Source organism: Barbatula barbatula (assembly GCF_947034865.1).
Source record: "Barbatula barbatula genome assembly, chromosome: 25".
Lineage (NCBI taxonomy): Eukaryota > Metazoa > Chordata > Actinopteri > Cypriniformes > Nemacheilidae > Barbatula > Barbatula barbatula.
The window spans coordinates 13,235,994-13,260,101 of NC_136788.1; the positions used below are offsets into that span (position 1 = coordinate 13,235,994).

The following is a 24,108-nucleotide window of genomic DNA, read 5'->3' on the forward strand; positions in this document are numbered from 1 at the left end:
CAATACATCTACAAATGGTGATTCAATGAAAATTTGGAACGGTTTCTTTATTATAATGGCACAATATACCGTTTGATGACTGTTGACAGACTACAGATTGTGTTGTGGTCAATAGGTCACAGATGCATACGGACACAGGCACTGGTCATTCTCTCACAGCCGGGGTGTTAAATGACACCTCTAATGGGTCACATTAAAGGCAAATTCACCGTTCTGTTTTGTGTGTGAAACTTTAATGGAATTTCACACCACACATGTAACTGATGTAATGAGGCTGACCAAACAATACCAAGACCCATTATCTCAATGTACTGTCATTGACGGGAGAAAAGCTTTCTGAATTTTTGTTTTGTTATTTATATACTTCTGGTGTTTTCATTATGCATTTTAAACTTAGTTTAAAGTTTCTAACTGTATTGAACTGGAAAAAAGCTTAATTTAACCTTTGAAAATCCCCAAAGCTGTTATAAAAACGAAGGCGTTTCTTATAGAGCATTTCTCTGCTGTATATACACTTAGAGTCTTTGAAGGCGTGTGGGAGTTCTGAAATGTTTAGACTGGCACCTTTACGTGGTGACTTGAGAACCGCGAGGTGTTAAACCTGTGAGACGCAGTTCACCAGAGTCTTCGCGACCTCTCCCAACAAAAGTCAAAAGTTCAATTTGACAAAACATCTCTCAACATCAACCCAAACAAATAATGCTCCATTGCTTGGATAAAATCTTGCATAAATGTGCTGCTTTTGTGGTGAATTGATCAAAAATATGCCTTAAAATGACGACGGAGATCATTTGGTATAAACTAAATCTGTCATCATTTGTTCACCGTGTCATTCAAAACATGTATGACTCTTTCTTCTGTGGAACGCAAAATAAGCTATTTTGAGAAATGTCTCCGTGTCCATACAATGGAAGTCAATGGGGGCCAGTGTTGTTCGGTTACCAACGTTCTTCAAAGTAACTTATTTGATGTTCTGCTGAAGAAAGAAAGTCATACGGGTTTGGAATGACATAATGTTGAGTAAATTATTTTTGGCTGATCTATCCTTTTAAGTTATTTCACAATAATGAAGACATTCTCTCTGACATGTCCTTTCGAGAACCTGGTTTGACCTTTGTGGTTGTGTTTGCATGTAACCCTCATCTCACCCTCTGGGAATCCAAACCAGAGGTGCCAGGACTGCGGTGGTCTTTGGCACCTCAGAGGGCCGGTGGGTGAGAGAGTTATCTTGGATTACTTCACAACCAGGATCACCACGGTTTTATAAGATCAAGTGTCCCTTCATGATCCTAAATTATTTTTTACGGCTTGTGTTTCAATTCAATACTGATGCAAGTGATGTTATAGATTCAATTGAGAAACAACTATATCCAAATCGTCTGTCCTCTTAACATTCCCATGGGAATCTCAATGTTTTTTTTCCAATCTTCTCGAGGTGTGCAGCATTTTGCACCCTGAGTGTGAAGCAAAACAAAATATCTTGGGAAAGCAGTGCTGCAAATCATGAGAAACATGACATTGCATTGTGAGAAAAACAAGTATGTGGTGCCCATTCTAAAAAAAGCCAGGTAAATATACGTACGTTCCCAGAGTATAATGATAGAACACTTGATTTGATGAAGTTTTCAGTTAAGTTCACCCCAAAAATATTTTTTTCACCCCCTTATGTCATTCCAAATCTGCATGACTTGTGCAGAACACAAAAGAAGATATTACAAAGAATGACTTCCATTGACTTCCATTGTATGGACATTGTATAACCACTGAGGCATTTCTCAAAATATCTTCTTTTGTGTTCCATTGAAGAAAGGGTTATATACAGGATTGAACCACATAATAGTGAATAAATATTGACAAAACTGTTAAACAATCCTTCTATACCCCCACCAGCACTAGTGACTGTAAATGCTGAATAGTTCCTAAAAACGAAAACCTCTCAACCAAGTGAAAACAGGATTCCAGTCCAGCTCAGATTGCCGGGTCTTGTTGCTACACCTTTCACACCCTTGCTCAAATCTCAGGACAGAACGAAGTTACAGACAGAGAAGGAACAAACTTGTGCCAGTTCAGCCAACAAAATAGCAGAAAAGTGCAATTCAGAACACATAAATCAGTTTATTTTTGTAATTCGTAATTTACAGTCACAAAACAAAACGTCCAACAGAATACGTACAGTGAATCTTTTTCTGCGACGGCTAGAAATTGTCCAAATGAAGAAGCAAGTTCAAATAACCTAAATACATAGAAAAAACAACAGATTGTGTTATTATTTATGCAGAAGTTAGTATAAACTATAACCCCATTTATTGTTACAGAAATGTTTTTACATCTGATCTGACAGTTCCAACTCTCTGAAGAGAAAACATATTGTTTGATAGCAAGAACATTTATTACAGCAATATTCATGTTGTACACTTTTCCGAATTATATCTTTCAAGTGTAAATAAACACGTTCGCTCCCATCTGGTAAATGTTTTGTACATCATAGTAATGCAAAGCAATGATACAGTGACATGCACAGATTTGTTCTCTATTTATGAATCTTGGATGGTTCATGAGGATCACATTAGACTCGTTGAAGCATGATGTTGAATGACACCGGTGTTCTAACCTATGATTTTATTTGCAGTGAAACACACAAATCACCCAGACTATTTGCGTCGCCAACAACACATTGAAAATAGACACGGACATTACTTGGTAAGTAACACACATGCAACTCAGTCAACGACAAATACAGATATGTGGCCCATAAAGATGGTCAACAGCGTTTAACTTACCACTGTCCAGATATCTCATTATTAAGGTCTTTATTAATGTTTCCATATAATTCAAAATCATAAAATGAGGAATTGAAAAAGATAAAGAGGGAGCACTAAGAAACAACACATCAAGGGTGATAGGAAAGGTAAAGTGAGACAAAAGAAATATAAGTACCTTTTTTAAGGTGCACCATTGAAAGTGGGCAATTACAGAAAAAAGGAAGCCCGGGTAACGTTTATAGCAGTGACCCATCAAACACGAGCTGACATTCTGCGTTGATCGTCCAAAACACATAGGAACATTGAAATCAGACACAGGACGTTTGCAAACACCAGGACGGAAATACATTATTCAGTGGGTTATTTTAGTAGCAAAGGCAAAGGGTGAGAAGCTAGCTGCTTAAGAAAGGGCAAAACACAAGCTAAAGAATAAGAAAACGAAAAGTACCTGAATTATTTGACCAAGAAATGGCACAGGATCGAGACTTCTTTGATCTGGCAACGTGGAATCCCATTCATTACTCCCTCAACACAAATCTGGGACATTTTCTTTTAGTGTAGGATTTTATTAAAATACTCAGTAGATTTTACTTTGACTACAGTATATAGCTAGTGCAGATATTGTTGAGCCCATTTTCACATTTAAACAAATATGACATATCAGTCATATTATAATATTAAAGGTCCAGTGTATGAAATTTAGAGGCATATAGTGGTGAGGTTGCGAATTGCAACCAACGGCTCACTCCACTCCACCCCTCCCTTTCGAAGCACTACGGTGGCTGACACAGAACTAAGACGTAGTCATGTTTTCGCTTCTTTGCCGAAGGAGATAACATATCTACGAAATGCGCTCTGTAGAGCAGTTTGTCCGTTTAGGGCCACTGTAGAAACAACATGGTGAAGTCCATGGAAGGGGACCAGCTGTGTATGTAGATAGAAATAGCTCATTCTAGGGTAATAAAAACACAATGCTTCATTATGTAAGGTACCTTTGAAGACATTGTACAGTATATTATATTGCATTTCTGTCAACAGATCCTCCAAAACATTACACACTGGACCTTTAACATGATTTGGACTCCGCGACCAAATTCTTGAAAATTGAAATTAGTTGACACAACATCACACATTGTAACGCTGAAGAAGAACTCATAAGGAAATTCAATATGGATTTGGAAATTCTTTGTGAATCTACGGAGCAATTTCAACTTTTTTATTGTTAAAGTCCAATTTTGCACATGCCATCAGTTGAGTAGTCCACACTAAGATCAACCTCCAATTGGCCCTATCATGTTTTGGCTTTGAGTCTTCACAGCAAGAGCTTCTCTCTGGTTTCGGGCAGTTTCAGAGCAATGACTCCGCCGCCAACCAAAGCACCGAAGGACAGAAGAATAGGAATAACTTTGGTAACGCCAACGAATGAGGCGAAGATCGAGCTCCCCAAAATAGCTGCCAGTTTACAAATGGCATTCAAGACTCCAAATGCTGTGGCTCTGTAAAAAGAAATTGAGACGACGGCATGAAAGACGGAAGGTGTGGAGGTGAGCGATACCATTAATATAACAATGCAAAGTAATGTCATTACGACCATGTATGGCTTTCTTTTTTTGGCTGAGCACAAAATATATACGTATATTAATGTTGGTAACTAAACAACACTCAGATTTCAATGACACAAGGGTTAATAAACAATGACTGCATTTTTTAGATATATGCTGTGCAATACCTTTTTGAAGCCGGGTAGAGCTCCACCGTGATGACCTGGATGCCGTTCCACGCTGCTACGCTAACTCCACAAAACAAACACTGCCAGGCTATGATGGCCGCCTGACTGAAGCTCAAGAAAAGGAAGAAGGTGCAGCCAGCAGAAATTAACATCGAACCGCCTGCAGAGAGAACCGTAAGTGCTTTAAAAACCAACAGGATTTAGTTTTTTTCACACAAAGATTATCTACTTAGATTCTCTAAAAATAGGTTTTGTAAATCCAGCTCACCTATTATCTTAATTCTCCCTATTTTGTCCATGAAAAGTGCTGAGATTATATTTCCGGGCAACACAGCCAAGCTGCCCAAGAAGCTGACCATGTAGATGAGAACGTCATTCTCTTCCTCGTAGTCTAAGTGGCATCCCTTCCTGGTGTGCTCGAAGGTAACGTTCTCGAATGTACAGTCGATAAACTTCTCCTTGTATATATCTGCGGAAATATGAAGAAACGGTAAAGTACGGTTTCTCCGACTTGAGAACGTCAGGTGTGAGATCTCTTACCCGTGTCAAAGAACTTAGTCCTGATGAGGGTGCAGTTCTCGAAGAACGTTTCGGTGGATCTGATGTTCTCGAAGGCGCAGTCTACGAACAGAGAGTCTTCAAACTTCACCGACTTCATCTCCATGTTGATGAACCTGCAAGATTATCCACGGTGTGTTTAGAAATGATGTCGCGCGATGGATTATATTTGTGTCTCGGTGTTCAGAACGTACTTGTCGTTGATGTATTCTCCTTCTTTGTGAACTTGGTTTTCCAAAGAGAAGTTGAAATGAAACTGCTCCACCTTCTCTCTGTGAAACACTTTGAGCTTGGATTCGTATTCTTCGTGCTGTAGGTGCTTTATCATGTCGGGAAACCACACGGAAAGCCCGTAATAACTGAAACAAAGCCAGGATGTATTTCAAGAGGCGGTCACGTCAAGATTTTATGTTGATGATGAAAAGCGCAGCGTTATTTGTGTATCTAGGGTGCATTTTTGGTGGAATGAAGTCAAAAACTGTACTGGTGTTTCATTACTCGTAGTAAAAGTGGTTTACCTAAATGCCATTGTGAACCATATAACAGCCATAAGCAAAGTAGCGAGTCTTAGATCACGTCCAAAGAGGGACCAAACATTCTTGATGACCTGCACCCAAAAGTAGTCGACATTAAAATTATATATTTTCATTTCTCTTCTAAATCTACAAATAGCTTTAAAGTTTACCAGCTTAGTCAATGTCAAAGTCCGAACCACCCATCTCTGAAAAGCCGTTCCAGTTGCGGTCTGAATCTCAATCAATTCATCTTCCTGAGTCTTTGGAGTCTTGATTTGTGTTACCTGCAAGTAACAAACAGATTTTTACACACGCAAAATGATTCTTAAAAAATAATTCTTATCATTGTAATGATGGCTTCTATAACAAACTAAGACAAAATATGTGTATTTCCAGCTCAAACTTACGGTAAACACTCTCTCGGGCTCTCCTTTTGCTCTCCAGTTGGTATCATGAACTTGTTTGAGAATCATCCAAGCCTCATCATGTTTAGCGTTCTGGAAGAGTCAGAGACAGTGATTTTAAAGCTATCTAGATATATATAAAACCACAAAATGATCCATGGCATTCATCTGGTGGAGTGTGAAAGACCTTTAATATATCGGGCTAAAGTAGTAAAAAAGTTTGTTGTTGATCAACATGTTTCAGCTCGACAGCCGTCCTCGATACATTAATTTGTACGTGTATTTGAAGCGGAAACATTCACACAAATAATGAATACGATTTTGAGTACCATGGTTTTTAATATAGTAAAAATGTAAGTTTAACTAAGGTTACGTAGCAAAACCATGTTTCAGTGTTTGAAGGGCCGAAAATTCTTTAGGTTTAGCAGAAGAAAGTATGTGTTCTTTAAAAGTGCTCACATATGAGAGAACATTTTTCACAGATTAATCACGCATCGCAAGCTTCTTTTGTTGACTAATGTCTGGCCTCATAAAAATGTCAAAGTTTATAAATGTATAGTGTTAACATACAGTATACGTTAACTAGTTATGCTCAAGCTAAGAAAATATGTTTTACCATATTTTAACTGTCAGTATATTAAATCGTTTAATATATTTTTGCAAAAAGTATAGAATGATAAATTGTTGATATATTACAATATATTGAATAATGCACAAGGAACTTCTGCTTTTCATATATAGAAAAATATAAGCACTCTATGCAAAATATATGGAAATGGACAGTTCTCCCGCTTGTTCTTTCTGTAAATGAAAAACAATCCTCTGCTTCACACGCAATCGAGACATGACAGAAGCTAGACATCAACGTTAATAGAGTTGTCAATATGGATATTGCTCTCAAACAAACGCATCGATTCGCTTCAGAAGACCTTTGTTTAGACCACGGAGCCGTGTCGGGCCGTTCTTTGAACGATGGATGCACTTTTTGGAGCTTCAAAAAGTCAATACCCATTCACCCCATTCCACCGCTTGGAAGTAAAATGATACGTGGTAATGATACATGGTATTATAACATTCTGTTATTCTTCAAGAAAGAAAACCATATTCAGTTAGGATGCCTTTAAGGTGAGTAAAACATGGGGAAATTTGTATTTGGTAGTTAAGTATCCCTTTAACAAATAAATGTGTCTAATGGTATGACAGCAACAATCTTCATTGTATTTTATATTACAAATATTAATGAATATATATTTTTAACTGTTTGTATTTAACATTTTTGCTATGTCACAAAGGACACATGCACGGTATACCCAACTACCCAAATGTCTTATTTAATATATGATATTATATTTTCCAGTATATTATTTATGTGTATGTTTCATGGGTACCTAACATGGTACATTTCTAACCTGTAGTATACAGTATAACAGTATAAAATATAGTACAAATATGTGTATATATATATATATACATATGCGAAGCCTATTCTAAAATACAAACATGCAATGTTGCCCAACAAAAGCAAAACACAGATGCCAACACAATTTTTTTTAGAATTATTTGTGATCAAATTCATATTAAATTAGTACATCTTTAAAATTTTGCCAACGTGGATCTACTGTGGCTTTGCCTCTACAGTATATTGTAAATTGGTGATGTACCTCCAGCAGGAAGCGGGGGCTCTCTGGCATGAACATGAGCCCAATCAAAGATGCTATTGCTGGGACAGCACAAACCAACACGAACACCCTCCAGCTGTGAAACTGGAACTCGGTGCCCATACTGAAACCCCAACCTAAAACGCAACAAATGCATTAAGTCAAATCAATTAAAAAAATCATGCATTAATATTTGATTTCAACATTTAGTCCCCAGTATAGTGTTTTCATAGTGCGTATGTGTATCCTCCACCAGAATGTTTATTTTGTATATTTACCGTATCTAGGAATGATGCCCCAGGCGGTGAAGGAGGCATAGATGCCCCCCATCATCCAGAACATGCAGAGCCAGCTGAGATGTTCACCCCTCTTATCCATCTGCAGGAACTCAGAAAAGTACGAGTACACGATTGGGACAGAGCCTCCGATGCTGTGAAAGATCACAGGACATACTTCAGGGACACAGCAACCTGTACTGTGTCGGTTTACCTCTTTATAATTGTTTATTAATGCTCTCGAGTGCACAAAACCTCCGTAAATAGCCACAAGAGAAGAGTACTTCAGCACAACCTATGAGCCAGATCCAGACTGAGAGCTCTTTGTAAATCAGTACTGTAATTAACATCTCGTCTCGCTCGGTTTCAATTGCCCCGTTGTGCCGAAGCGGGAAGCCATGAGCCACAACATGCTTTATTTACACACGGGCCTGATCTCTAATGAGAAGGAAAAGGTGGAGGGCAAACCTTTTTTCTTCTCTTTTTTATGTCTCTTTTTAGCTTACCCGATACCAGAGAACAGCCTGAAGAAGAGGAAGAATCCGTATCCCTGGGCAAATGAGGAGAAGAATGCAGAGATGCTGTTCATGGCCAGGACGATTATCAGACACTTCCGTCTGCCCACTTTGTCCGCCAGACCTCCCCATATAAAAGCCCCGAACATCATTCCCAGGAACACTATCAGACCTGAAGGAGAGATGTTCAAGCATGTGAGACTGACTGATATAGACACTCAAAAGTATATTTCATAGGAATTTAACAGTAAAGGACTGTTTTGAGTACTCTTCCGTTCAAATAGGGTCATTTAAGTGAAACCTTGCTTTTGTCTATGCAAATGCTTTGATGTCAGAAGGTGTTTGCTCAAACGTTTAATTGTTTTATTAAAATATAATGAAGAAAATGAGACAAGACAATGGGTGATACAATTATACTCCTGATAATAGCAAAACTGTCGATAATATTTTAATATAAATATAGTTTTTGCATATTCATAAGGTTATACTGCGTTCAAGACACCTCAGAAAGTGGGATATTTCCCACCACAAATGCAGAAGTAACGTCTGGATTGACTAACATATTGTGTATTTAGTACAATTTAAAAATTACAAGTATCGGTTAACATTAAAACAGCACCATTCCATGGATTATTGCCGGGTTGAATGAGGAATTATCGAATTTCTGAGAGCATGTGAAGGCTGCATAAATTCCCATTTGTCATTCCATAGGCTATAGTTTCAAGTGTTATTTTAAAATGACTGGTAACAAACTATTGAACTATATAGTCTGCAGAACTATTTAAAAATTAAACAAATCTTTGCGAGTCTCTCTTAGGCCACATGTCAGATCATATTATTGTGCTGCCTCTAGGGGGCAGATATTCCCTTCTTGTTAGCATGCCTAAACATTCTGTCACCCCCAAATAATGTTTCCTTTAATGCATATTATCAGAAATTGACAGTGCACCTTTTTTAATTGCGTAGTAGAATTAAGTACGATTGAAGCTCCAGAGATTCAGAATCAATGAAGGTAAGGCGTGAAATGAAAAAAAAGCATTATCAATCTAGCAACTTTAAGGTTAAGTGATCGAAATGAAAGGCTTTGCAGACCTTCGTACTTAACCTTAATGGCTTTAGATGAGTGTTCAGAGGCATAGCAGGACGCACAGGTGAGTCATTTGGCCGTTTTAACACTTCTAGTAAATGTGCTTGTCCGTGGGGAGCTCACTTAAGAGAACTGAGGAAGAAATTGCATGAACTTTTGTTCAGGTCTCAAGGAAACGCTTTAATGGGCTAATGGTCATCAGAAAGGTTAAGAGATTATAACCTTACACAGATAAAATGTTGACATGATTCAATTCATAGGCTACAGTTTTTGTTTGCTAGTTTTTAAACAGAACTAACTGTGCAGTTAGAATATGAAGTCTTTCTAGACCACTTTGTAAGACGTAAACAATGCTGGTCCAGAAGAACTCAGTTTCAGTTTTCAACACTACACAAACGTTTACACAAAACCCAACAAACTATTTTTAACCGAATAAATAAAGACATTTTTCAGTGTTTTTATTTATATATGTAAGAAAAAAACTGAAAACAGAAGTGGTCTATATGAAGTCTATATAGATATATGGGTGTGTTATCTGTAAATAATTTCATGGACTTCATGAAATTCATTATTTACAAACTCAACCGCAGATCCACACACAGACAGCTCTAGGCTATATCATTTACCCAGAATTGGAGCGTCTATCATTCACAAACGTCTACACATTTTCCGCCCCTGCATCTTGCTGTGTAAAATATTTTATAGTAAATATGAATCTAAGACTCTCAGCTGCATGCAGAGAGAATGAATAAAACAGATGATGCTGAATTTCATACACTGGACATTTAAGCTAGAGCATCATGACATCAAATGTATAGTAATACCCTGGCATTGATCGTCTGGCATGGAGTACAGATGGCCGTGTGGTGGGGGGTTGTTAAAACGGTGGCAGCATATGGAACTGAGCTCCATCGTGAGAATCCTCCCAGAATTCCATTGGTCAGTTCTTTAATCCTGAGCGTCACACAGTCGTGACAATATTGCTGAGCCAAAATGAGGGCCTGCACTACCATTCAGATTTCTATTACAAGGTTGAAATGTGCAATATTTCAGTTGGTACACTGCAGCTCTTTAGTGCTTTTCAAACATGGCTGTTTGACAACAGGTATATACAGTACCGACGTTTGTTAGTGGCTTGCATTTGGGCGGGGGATTTCCTGTTTGTTGACCGACCCATTTGTTTGAAGTCATTTGTTATTTTTGCAATTTCGTTTGGTGACGTTAGTTGTGCAGTACGGTACAGTATCAGTTTACAAGGATGACCTTATGTGTCATTTTTCCCAGACACGTCCTGGCCAGGATTTCAGCTACATCCTTTTGGAGGTCGCATTTCAGTTGAAAAAAAATTATAAAATAAATCACAATCATTGTAGTTTCATTTTTACCTTACAATATAATGGTATAACCTCCGGAGGACGAACCCGAAATCCTGGCCAGGACGTGTTTGGGAAAAATGGCACGTATGGTCACCCTAACATTACACTACACCCATCTGATGACTTAAAGTCCACGGACAGTCCAGTGCACATGCAGTATTATTATGAATATGAAAAAAAGACAAAAAGCGAGCGATGAATATGAACCCGATGGATTCAGCGAGAAGGGTGGGTGGGGGTGCGGTGTGTGTAGGATTATGTATCAGTGCAAGGTCAGGAGCAAAGCCATCGATCTGTCGACTGCTGCTGACTCAGTATTTCTCTGCGACGGCCGGCTGCTCAGGACAGAATGTGCTTGCTCATTCTGGCACCCGGACGCTCACAAACAGTTTTACCTTTGTGCAATATCACATAACCACAATGGGGTGGTTTTGCATAGTCATAGCTGTTTTTTAATAGTTGTAGATTGTCTTGATCGGTACAAGCCAAAGTCTTGCTGTCTGCCTGTTGGAGCACATAAACTGAAAGAGTGCATTCACCAATAAGAGTTCTGGAATTGAGGCATAAGTCAAGCAATGTTGACAGTAAAATGTCTAAATGCACCTCGACAAGGCCAATTTTGCAGACTGAAGTTTAGCTGTGATTCAAGTATCTGTGTTAATCATGAGAGTCTTTTCAATACTTTGTCACCCAGGACTAGTTTTTAATTTGTGTTTTGGCACCTGTTATAAATGAAAAAGCCTTGGTCATTATTTCATCAGAGGCAATGAAGAGGGACCATACTAGTTTTCACAGATATTATTCAGTGCACATTACAGAGAACTACTTCTGACTCTTGAAAGTCTTGTTTAGTCTCCTTGACTTTGGTTTGACTTAAGTCAGTTTTTGCTTATTAAATCACGAATCAGTTTACCCGACTGCCTTACCAAGCAAAAGCAAATTGCTGTCAAACTCAGCCCGACGAATCTCGGCCATGAATTGTGCCATTAGCTAATTCAAGAACAAGTCTAATTGATGATATTCTTGAGAAGCAGCTGGCCAATATTGACTGGATGCCATTACTCAACTATGTCTCAATTCACAAAATCACCGGGATTAATTAGACTGAAACTTTTTATCTGATGTGGAACAATGTCCAAGGACGGCATTTAATTCGGATGGTTTTGCTCGGTAGCTTTTTGTAATGAAAATTAATTATCGTGAGAGTCCAGATAGTTATTTATGAGGTGCTTAGTAAGAGTTTGATAGTATGCCATCCAAACATAACCAGTAATTGAACCATTGACTTACCCAGCATTCCCTTCTCGGAATGTGACAAACACATGTCTTTTTCTGCACTTGGTAACACCAAGGCCACTACAAAGCACTCAACGCTGTCCGCCATTAAAGCCAGACCCAGCACCACAAACAGGGTCCACTGGAACCTCCCATGTCCACAGTCCTCCATGATGTCCTCGTACTGTTCTGCCAGCTCCTCTTGTTCTGATACCGCGTCTTCTGTTGTTCTGGCTTTCGCTCTTGCCGCCCTCCGGGCAGCCTTGACCTCATCTGGATGAGGGATGCCCTGGTACTCCCCTTCGTACATCTGATCATCTTCATCGTGCCCTTCGGTGGCGTCACTGGCTGCGTCCTCCTCCTGGGGTGGGTAGTCTGTCTGGTAACCGTAGCCGTCCGATCCATGTCCGTAAGTCCCATAGCTGTCGCCGTCTCCTTGGTGGTAGATGTTGTTCTGGTAGGGGTCCGCCATGGTTTAAACGTCGCTCAATGGCACTGTCAGATCATGCAAAAACACAAGAGGCTATATGGGCATAATCCTTTGCTGTAGGGTGGGTGCTGTTCTGCTTGTGCTCCAGGTGAAGTTCAAGAAATCTTGAGAGGTCTTTGAGGCTTCAGTGTATGCGTGTTTGATTTTTGGAGTTTCCACTGGGCCACATGCTGATCCTGCAAATGGAAATCAAACCAAATCAGTTAAATCTTATACTGCCCAGATGCTTTAATATCACATTTGAAATGCATTTACTTGGCTTTCATTCGAACTAAAGGGCGTCCAAGGCACTGCATATATGTGATCGGTATGTGTGTTCACTAGGACACAAACCCATTACACTGGACTTTTTAGCAACAGCATTTTGGCATTTTTATACTCCACCAATTCATCTATAAAAACAGATTTCAGAATGCAAAACGTCCCTTGCCAAAAGGTTAATGTGTGCTATTATTATACATTTTTTTAAACATTTTTATATATTTTTTTACAAATTAAACTAAGCGGGTTAATATACAAGCAGCCGGATGTTATCGCGTTAGCTTATTTCTGAGATAACAATTGGCTGCCTGTACATTATCCCTTATGTAAATGGATACCGCTATTGTACTGTACCAACATTCTTCAAAACAAAGTTGGAGGTCCATGCTCTGGTAGTCATTTGAAAGCAATCTTGCCTACTTTTTTTATTCATTAATTGTTACCTAGCAAGAGCTACCCTTAGTACATGTGGCTGTAGTCATGTTAATGACCGACCGACTTATCACGGTGTATAATGGGACCTGGGGGCACAAAGGTGTTGAATCGGACCCAGATTCAGCCTAAGTAATGGTGTGAAAACAACTTACAAGCACTTACTGGCACAAAACTTGTCAACCTCCCACTATTAAAATGCTGTCAGCATTACCAGAGCTTTATTTCTATTTAAGCGTGTCACAGCATGCCGCATTAGCACTTCTTTGTTTGGTGCAAGAATTCAGACTGGGAGTGAGAGTGTTTTCACACATTATTAATAGGCTTTGTCCAAATCTTCCTTTGGAAGCTTCTCGCATCTTCATAGCCCGCGAGCTCACGAATGAAACCGAGAGGTCTTCGCTAATGCTCCAAATGAGATCGGTCTCACATTTGACATACGCCGACTGTTTTTACCCCTCAAGCGAGGATTCCGTACATCTCTCGATTCTCGCAAGCCCATATATTCACATCACCAGCAGGCGGAGAGCGGGCAGACACGCACGGCATGATAATGTAGATGAGCACTTCACTCCATTTATTAATATCATCCATCCTGCCGGGACAACATAAGGTTCTTGGTCTCATTAATGTCTGTTTGTGAGACAGGTTTGTGGTGTTAGTTAAGTTAAACATGAACCCTGCTTTATATCTCTTTGGTCATGTCGAGGGGCACAAGTGGGGTCGTCCGTTTATAAACAGCTAATCTGAATATTTGTGTGATGAATGTGAGGTCCGGACCTGGTTTATTTGTTTCTTTAGGCGGTATTTAAAATGATTTGTTAATGGTCAGATTCGTTTTTTAAAAATTCTTTTTTAAATGAAATTATTTCAGCATTTGTTCACCCTCATGTCAGAAGAAACGTGTATGACTTTCCGTGTTCTGTAAAACACAAAAGAAGGTATTTTGAAGAATGTTGGTAGCCAGACAACATTGGACCCCATTGACTTTCATTGTATGAACCCAAATCCACTGAGACGTTACTTAGGTCTTTTTAAACTTTATATATTACTTGAGTAATATTGTATAAAAAGTCGACCACTTGACAAAATAATGCTAACCTTTTCTACCAGATACAGGTATGGGGCTGAAACACCTTTGGTCATCACAAACGCAGAGAATGAAATTTCCCACAGGAATGCAATCATTTTCGGAGCCATTACGCCCCCCCCAAATCCCGTGTCTTGAAAAACATTACTTTCCCATCTGTGCATTATATGAGAAGCTCTTGGCAGAGCGATTTACAAAACAGCTTGAATTAGTTTTTAGTCAGGGGTTGCTGAAGATTGATTTGCGCCTCTGTGTGGGTAACAGTGAATCTGTTTATTGTTCAAGACTTCACTGACTAAAATTCTCAATTTGGCAGTTTCTCAGCCTGTGGCATCTGCTACAAAGTGGCTCAAACTAGCATGTGAAGGTGAATGTTTCCAGATGACCCTTTTCTCAAAGAATCAGTAGCTCATTTTTACTAACACCTTTTGCGGCGAACATGCCCTAAGCGTTCGTGAATTTGCAGATTCAAGGGGCAGTAGTTACTATGACGATTTCAATACTTTCTATGGCAATCAGGCAGACTTGTGATGGTCTTATTCGTTTATATGCGGGGCTAATAATGTTCAAAGAATGCACATTGTGGAAATGTGTGATCCATGCTTGTCAAGTCTGCTTGAGACATCGTCTTTGCATTTTCAGGTGACTGTGACGTCAATGACTGTGCAGTGTATGTGCTTAGGCCATCAGTCAATAAATCTTTAGTGCGCAATTACCTTAGTTACGGTAAAATCTATATATCACTTTTTTCTTCTGTGGAACACGAGGAGATATTTTGAGAAATGTCTCAGTGGTTTTGTGTTCACACGATGGAAGTCAATGGCAGTGTTGTTCGGTTACCAACATGTCGGTTTGAAATGACAGAAGGGTGAGAACAAATTGATCAGATTTTGGGGTGAACTCTTCCTTTAAGGGCATACATTTTGCACCAATAGTGTATGAACGTGTATAACCGGCACTGAAAAGTATTATAGCATTACACACTTCACTTCATTAACGTAAAGGAACGAAAAATACATTGCAGGTTGTTTTTACATATAAAAATAGCACAGCAGCCTTGTCATCTTAACTGAATGAGGTCTGCGCACCAGAATGGCAGATTTTTGCAGGGCTGAATCTCTGTAATTTTGAGAAATACCAAAGGGAAAACATGCTTCCAGCGTACTGAACTGCACCCAGCCCACGTCAAACCAAATACGGCACACGTGCGTCTAACCCTAAAAGCCTGGCCATGAATGATTCAAGCACTTAGCTCTGTCACGTGGAGTCTGCCATTCATTATCCATGGACATAATAAGATCCTCATTAGCTGGCCGATTCGGCAGAGGATATTCAAAGCGTCAGCGTATAGGTGCCAGGTTGTCCAATGGCAAAGCATGGAACGGTAATGAGGTCTCTCCGCAAATGTACGGGAGAAGATGAATCCCCTGTTCCTTAGTGGTGGGATCGAGGACTAAGCAGGAAAAAGATCATAGGGGTGATGCATTGTGAGAACAAATGTGGATGACTCTGGTCATTTTTCAAGACGTCCCAGAATTAGTAGTGCAGGTGACTATGCGGCAGACCTACATTTCATTAAAGTTTGGGAATCTACAAACACTAAGAGACCATTTCCTATTTCTAGGCATGTGCTTAGGTCAAATTATCAATTTTCTTTCATCCTGTGAACTGCTGAAAATATTTCATCCAAATTTCAAATATAAATATTAAATACCGTTTTCTTTCAGATCTCGAATTAAGCAAAGAAAACAAGTTCATATTTACTTTCAAACAAAACAACAGTAATATTTGCACATGAATTTAAGATAAGTTTGAAATGTACTTTTTTAATGTGATTTTTGATTTTGTGAAAATTCAACACCTGCTGGACCGGAATGACCACAATACATCGAGGCTGAATAAATTAAACTTGGAATGGTCTCTTATTTTTTTCTGCGGCTGTAGCCTATGTAGACCTGCATTGCAATGTGGTTTAATATCAAGGCAAATGGGTCCATTTAATGAAATGATGACTCTCAAAATTATACCACAAAGTATCTCAGTAAATATTGAATTTAAACGTCTAAATGGCTCTGAATTTCAAGGAGAGAGAGTGTTCACAAACACTGATGACATTATGCACAAAATGACCTTCACACAATAATCCAAGATATCGCAACAAAGCAAATAACATCAAAAAGCCTGAAATGAGGATCAGAAAATAGGCAGATTTAGGATTTGGAGTGCTGCCGATGTGATATCAGTTCTCCCCGTCCTCTCATCGGACTGCATAGCTCATTACTGTCAGTGTGTCATAGTGTGAGAAATGGAGAAGCTCTTGAAGCGTACCCTCCTATTATACTTTCCTCCAAACTGAGTAAAATGTCTCTAGACTCTATAAGATTGAGGATGGTGGTCTGTATGTTTTTTATGTGCGTACAGCAGAAAATCGGCATACATCCTGTAATTGATTCTCACATCCAAAAAAATGGGAAGGCATCAATGAGAAAGGAGGATTCATTGCTTTCTCTTCTATGAACTAATTTATGATCTTTTGTATAGTGGGACTTTCTAACCACATAACCTCCAGCTTATGGAAGTAAAATGGGTGGCAAACATCTTTTAACTTGAACTTTAGCCTCAAATGTTTCAATAGAAAAACTTAGTTTGATCACAGATCCAAATCAAAACACGGTGGCCATACCCAACCTTTTTATAAACTGAATACAACACATAGCATTAAAGTTACAGTATAAAGTATATGCCACATAAGTGTGCATTGCGAGCGGCATGTCTGCACATGAATTAAATATGAATGTAGCTTCTTTTTCAAAAGTCATCTGTATATTCTATTGATCTGAAGCCTGACCGCTGGCGGCCCATTTTTCATCCTTCACTGAAGCATCCAGGTTAGACAATTCAGTGCTGAGCAGTCCAATCTAATATATCTTGTAATGAAATTTACAGATTGATGCGATTGGGCTCGAATAGGTCAATTTGTCCTGATAATGTCATTGCTTGTTAGTCATTTGGTTTATTAGTAATGTCAGGGTCTGTTAAACAAAGCAGAACTTGATTGAAAGTCTTGTATTGTTTTTTACAGAGTTGACTTTTAACATTATGTATCTAGGCTATGTGCAGTCAGTCCCTTTGGTATCGAATCTGTCTAACTCTGCAGGTTTAGCCTTGAATTTGGGTCATAATCTAACTGTTAGGGATAGTTTTGCTTAAAGCACATCCTAAAAAAAGATCTAGTTAGTAATGATATGCATAAGAATGAACCAAAAGGCATATTCCAATAAGCACTCGTTCTTATGTTATAATCTGAATCATATGTGTTTCCCCTAATATCCGTAAAGGGACAGTTTCTCCAAAAAAGAAAATGATGTCATACATTTCTCGCCCTTAAATTGTTTCAAACCTGTACACATTTTATTGTTAGGCTGAACACGAAGAAAGATATTTGTAACCAAACAGTTTTGGGTCACTATTGACTAGGAAAATTTACTACTATGGTAGTCAATAGTGCCCCAGAACTGTTTTTCAAAATGTCTACTTTTGTATTCAACAGAAGAAAGAAATGTATACAGGTTTGAAACAACATGAGGACGAATAAATGATGATTTTTTGGGTGAAGTCGATTTTAACCTGTGCATTCCTCATGAATGTCATATCAGTTAATGATCTGTTTTATTACTGACCTTTCATACACATTCAGATGTTTTCTGGCGTGATGGGGCAAAACAAGAAAGAGAATTCATTTCTGAGATGTGTTGTCGTTATGACAGATGAGAGTTGCAATTTAATCCTGCTTAATACCGCGGAAATTTCATTCTGTGCACCGGCCGATAGCTTTAGATTACTCTCCACATAGAGAGCCACATAAAAGACTTATCCGTCCTGTCGCCCTGTCGTCTCGTATAGTTTTATCATCACTGCAGATGCGGGATAGCAGCAACAGACTCATCATAGACTTTCGTTGCTACCTTTGAGAAGGAAATGAGTAGCCGGTAAAAAAGCCTGTTTGGTTGGTTTTTGTTTATTTGGTTTTGTGAGCCACTCAAAAGACACAGTAAGCTTTGAATAAATGTTTTGAGAGAGTTCAAGCAAATGGGTGTTGGGTCAGGTAAAGATGACAGAGAAAGATGGACAAATAAGTGGCTCATTAATATCAGTCGACACGGCTGTCCATCCTCTTTCACGCAATATATCACAATGGAAAATAAATCAAAATCAGCTGAACGTCATTCTATCCATCTCTTATATAATCTGAAGTATTTTGGAGTGAAACGGGATAAAAATAGGTCAGGACTTCATCCATGAGAAAATAGTTTGATTTGTAAGATGTGGGCCTGGCATACCAAAATGCAATTGGGTGAGGGGCGGTGCTTAAAATAAATGATGAAGCAACTGATCTCTGAACTGTTTGAGGGTTATTACATCCTCTTTAGCAATATGTTTGCTGCTTATGTGCAAAAAAGTCATGAAAAGTGGACAACTGGCAATATCTAAAGGGGTTTCAGTGCATTTATTTCCGTCTCAACACCTTGGAGTTGTTAGTATTGTTTGTTTGTTTGAATACTTTCCTTCTTAATTTAAATTTTTTCTTTTCATGATTTTTATAAATAGGAAAATGAGAATTGGAGAAGAAAGTGGGATATCTACAGGAAAAAAATGTTACAGCCTAAAATGTTTTTCTTATTTTTATAAATTATTTATTAAGTTTATTATTTGATTAAATATATATTTTGAATACATTTGATATATAATTCCTATACTTTATATCTTTCTTTACATTACATGTATTCATCATAACATTAGGTGAGGATCTGATATGTCGCTGATGTATGCAGCCACAGTGTTGATGTATCTCTGCACAACCCCACCCTGCACTTCCCTCTTCTGATCTCCCTGATGAAACAGCCAGCTGGGTGTTACACAACCACTGCATCCTTCAGGTATCTCACTTCTTTTATCTTTAACCATGTGCCGCATGATGCCACGCTTACATGCACAAATATACATGTACCTGTATGTCCACATGCAATCTAGAGATCAGCTCTTTTGTTTATTAATATTATACGGCGCTCTCTGTGATATTTATACAACCGTCAAGTGCTGTTGTGCATTAGCTTTCTGCAAGAGGGTTTTCAATCACAGGAACATTAACCGTTTATTAATTACAATAAGGACACAGGTTATGTTGGACATCTGGTGAACCAAATTAAAAATGCTTAAATGGGCAAAGCTGAGGTGAACCGTGGGGTAATGTTTTGGCATTTTAAAACAGCGTGGAAGTCACTTCAGGTGCATTTTTGAGCTAGAGACCAATTCATCCCATGTGCATTTACCAACCATTTGAGTCATTTGGACACAATGGCCATAACTGCCAGGACTGTAGAAGGATAAGCCTATATTAAAAATCAGTAAAAGCTTTGCTAAACCACATTTTAGTAAAAGAAACAAGCTAAATGCAGTTTCTGCACATTCATACTTTTGGATCGCCATTTTGACTTGAAAATGTCCCAGGTTGCTGTTAAAAGGATAGTTCACCCAAAAATGAAAATTGTGTCACCCCTGAGTTGTTCCAACTCGATAACTAAACAGTTATTGGCCACCATTGACTACCATTGTGTTCTGTAGATATTTTGAAAAATGTAGGAAAGCACCTTTGACTACCATTTTTACTATGGTAGTCAATGGTAGCTAAGGAACTGTTTGGTTACAAGCATTCGTCCAATATATTTATACAGATTTGGAACAGCATGAGGGTGAGTAACTGACAGATTTTTCTTTTTTGGGTGAACTGTCCCGACAGTAAAGGCATTTCTTTGATGGATGCTTTCAAATGTGCATCAAAATATTATTGTTGCCTTCATATTTTTATTACAAAAGAATCATTCCTAATTTCTTTTTTAAGACACGAATGCAGCAGTTAATGAAAATTCAGGCCATCAACACTTTTAAAATAATTTTGTTATCATAAATATCATATTTTGTTGCCCTAAGCACCTTCGGAGTGACAGAAAAATAGACATTTAAAGGAAATGTCATATTAAATTATGGGTAAGGGCAATAGTAGTTGCTTTTGTTTATTTGTAACATCACTCAAAACGGTTAAACAACAAATGTTTTAGAATGAGACAAAATGCTTAAAAAAAATCTTGATCTATAATATTCTGCCATCTTTAATCTCATTGTATCTACCTACACACATAGTAACTCACACACACACAAACACAAACACGTTAGATGGATAAATAATATCACACAGATCAACGATAAGTCAAATCAGAGAGGTCTTTTATAACAGCAGACAGCCATCTTTTACCCAGAGCTATTTCTGAGCTCAGAGCCCCGTGGCCTCGTACACAGCTATTACTTTAGCATTTAGTAGCACATGCATAAAGAAGGGTGCATGAAGGGCCATAGAAATCTCCCACAGATGACCAGATTACAGCAAGTAAGACACAGCTGAACCGAAATACCGGTCTATGTGGTTTCGGCATTAAAGCTTGAGACTTGATTTATTTTCTTTCACCCTGAAGATCAGAAGATTTGGCCTGGATAAGCTGGTGTGAATCATCTGTCTGCACTACAGTATCTACAGTATGATCATACTCTCATCAAAGATAATGGCAAGCGGAGGTCACTATTTGTAGGAGCCATTAGGAGCACACTCAAGTTTATTGATTTTCTTGGCATGATGGAGGTCACAAAATGTTCATGTATCCATTAACCAAATGACACCCCTGCAAGGCCTAAGTTGTCTTAACAAGTGAGTCTGCGGACATTATGATCTCTTTTATTATGTCTGTTCATGGCTATAACGTTTTTTTTATTAACAAAACAATCAATAGTTTCTGACGCAGCAATGCGTTTGAAATGACATCAGTAAAGTATGACGAGATTTTTCAGACACGTCTTTTGTAGCCATTGTGAGTCATAAATCATAAGTCGTTTTTACATTTCAGATAGTGTTGACCACAAGGTAAAGATGAAGTCTGTAAATGTTTGATCTAAAACAAAGCTGGGTACAGAAAGAACCAAAGAATAGATTTCTAAGTTCCTCTTCAGCAAAACCAAAATGTTCATCTGTGGCCATCAAATCTCTTTGTCGGAAAGCATTATTATTCAATTGAAAAGCAGCACAAAATCGGCATCCAGTAAAAAGTAGCATGATTCAATAAATCTGTTAGGCAGAACCCTGCTGGGACTGGAGCTTGTAGTAAAATATTAAAGAGTCTACTGACATGCGTGCACTTCCAAACCCAGCCATGTTTTGAACCAGACTCCTTTGTCTGCATTTTTTATGTAATTTGTATCACATTTTTATGGTATACATTGGAATGGTTTAACATGGAGGGTTTTATTAGCAGTTCATTGTGCTGATGTCGACTTCGACACGTTTCATGCTTTTCACATTTCAGTCTCCTATTCTGAGTTTACTGCTCAAGCCTGTGTTTCAGGGAGCTGCTGTAGTCTTTTTCCAGAACATTAAAGCAAATGGTCCCCCTTGAGATTCACAGTACTGAAAAAAGCCTCCTGCAAACATAAAACACAAGCCAACTGTGGGACTGCAGATTTGCCATTACAATGCAACGCTGGGTTGAAACATACAGCTCTGCTTTTTTACATCTCACTTTAGCACTCCGTTCTCCTGTTTGCACAAAATCAACATTTAAATATAGAATCATACCAATGAATCATATTCTTCATACTTTCCCTTAATTATTTCGTCATGTAATCGTTTTTAATGTAATGTCATGCATCTGTTTATATCTGGATTAGTGCTGTAAAATCGATTAATCGCGATTAATCAATTCCAAATTAAATGTTTGTGTTTATATGTATATGTATATATTTGTATTTATACACAATGACGAAAGAATTAAGGGAAAGTATGAAGAATATGATTCATTGGTATGATTCTTTATTTATCTTATATTGAAATATATATATATATAAATACTGTATTCATGTAAATATTATATATCTATTATGTGTGTGCATTTATATAAACATATAAATATACATGCCACACATATATGTTATTTATTTTGGAATCGGTTAAATGCCATTCGTTTTCTCTGTTCTGTGGGTATTTGTTTTTAGGCCCGTAAAGAGTATTTTATTGGAATTACTAAATATTTTATTTATTAGATGCAGTTAGAAGGTTTAACCTTGTGTCTGGTAACATTTTACACTATTTTAATGTAATGCCTGCTTCTTACTCAATGTAGGCTACATTAACAAATAAATTTTGCTCTTACACTCCCTCTCCATACGGTACCTCTATTAAGTCATATTTCTGTACCATATTTTCTTTGATCAACAGGAATTCATGCAGCAACAGAAGATCCGAAAACTCCAACAGGGTGGGTTGGCACCCAGGGTGGGCTGAAGAGTATATATTCCAGATTTTCTTTTCATCAGTAGCCGAGATGCTCACGTGAATAAGCAGCTCAGTTTATATCATCAAACATCTGCTTCAAAGTCTTCAGTTACAAGAGTATGGTACAGCATCATATATTTGCAAACAACAGCTCATGGTGTTTAATGAAGAGACGAAGGGCTGATTTTGCATCTGAGTAAGGTTATAATGTTGCTTCTGGAGCCCGCGAGACATTTGGAAGATATAAATAATGCATATGTTTTTATCCATTGCAAGAGGAGGTCCCCCACCCTTCCATAGACAACTACAAAACACACACACACACGCTCACACGCACGCACAGAATAAATAGGCTACACACTGTGAACACGCATCTACACACACTTTAACTCATCCGTGCAGTTACGGATTGAGAATGTACAAACACACACATAAAAGCATTCTATGGGATGTGTGTTTTATATTGTCGTGCTCGGCTCATTGCGCTAATTTTCATAAACGTGATGAGGCGTCTCACATCGGCGAGAAGGTCAGCGAAGTTCTCTCAAGAACATCACCCAAAATCAACATTATTGTGCTGTTTTAGCCCCCACGAAACTTCTCTTAATGTTTGATAATTACATCCAATCGTGCACTTTATCATATTAGATTATTGCATCACTGGAAGAAACATTTTCTCTGTGTATTGATTATGTAACAGCTTAAAATTCAACCGGGCAGCAACCAGACACTTATCGATTTATTCCAAAAACAGAAGCATCATGTCTGAATTCCTCTATACCTTCACTTTTTCAAACATTTTTTTAAGCTTAGCTGTCATGTCCGTGTAAAATTCCTTCTTAATATTTCATAAACTTTTGATTTGCTCAGACCCTAATCAACCAACTCCATTATAACCAAAAACAAGAGCATACAAATCCATTTGATTGAATACATCTTCACTGTGTATTTCATCCAGCCCTAGAAAACAAACACACATACAGTAAACAAACAAAAAACTTTCTTACCGTAGAAATGATGCTGACTGTGCACCAAAAACAGTCCCTCTTTCCTAAACGATGAAATATCCCTTAAACAGGGGTTGTCCGGTAAACATGTCCTACGTTCACATGAAAGACAAAGATTGCCCAGACAGCCAGCAAAGATGCTGAGCAGGAAGATTAGGATGCGAGTGCTGTCTCCTCCCAAATCCTCACGGTAGGAGGAGCTCCCTGAACACGCCCAAGCAACTCACAATGGTTGCGTCCATTTCTACCTCTGCTTCTCGCTCACTCCCACGTGTGGAAGGGCTGAGAGAGAGAGAGAGA

General features: G+C 38.3%; 1 protein-coding gene across 1 annotated transcript; it reads right to left on the reverse strand.

The window, feature by feature from the left end:
* Nucleotides 1-2,091: 2,091 nt before the first annotated feature.
* On the reverse strand, nt 2,092-23,993 carry sv2bb (synaptic vesicle glycoprotein 2Bb). The gene is made up of 13 exons (XM_079450844.1): nt 23,809-23,993; nt 12,170-12,820; nt 8,408-8,588; nt 7,905-8,056; nt 7,630-7,763; nt 5,972-6,061; nt 5,735-5,848; nt 5,568-5,656; nt 5,244-5,408; nt 5,032-5,165; nt 4,760-4,960; nt 4,492-4,651; nt 2,092-4,258 (listed from the first exon to the last, which is right to left on the reverse strand). The coding sequence occupies exons 2-13, from the start codon at nt 12,624-12,626 to the stop codon at nt 4,075-4,077; spliced, it is 2,061 nt and encodes a 686-aa protein (XP_079306970.1). The 5' UTR covers nt 12,627-12,820; nt 23,809-23,993; the 3' UTR covers nt 2,092-4,074.
* Between the last annotated feature and the right edge of the window lie 115 nt (nt 23,994-24,108).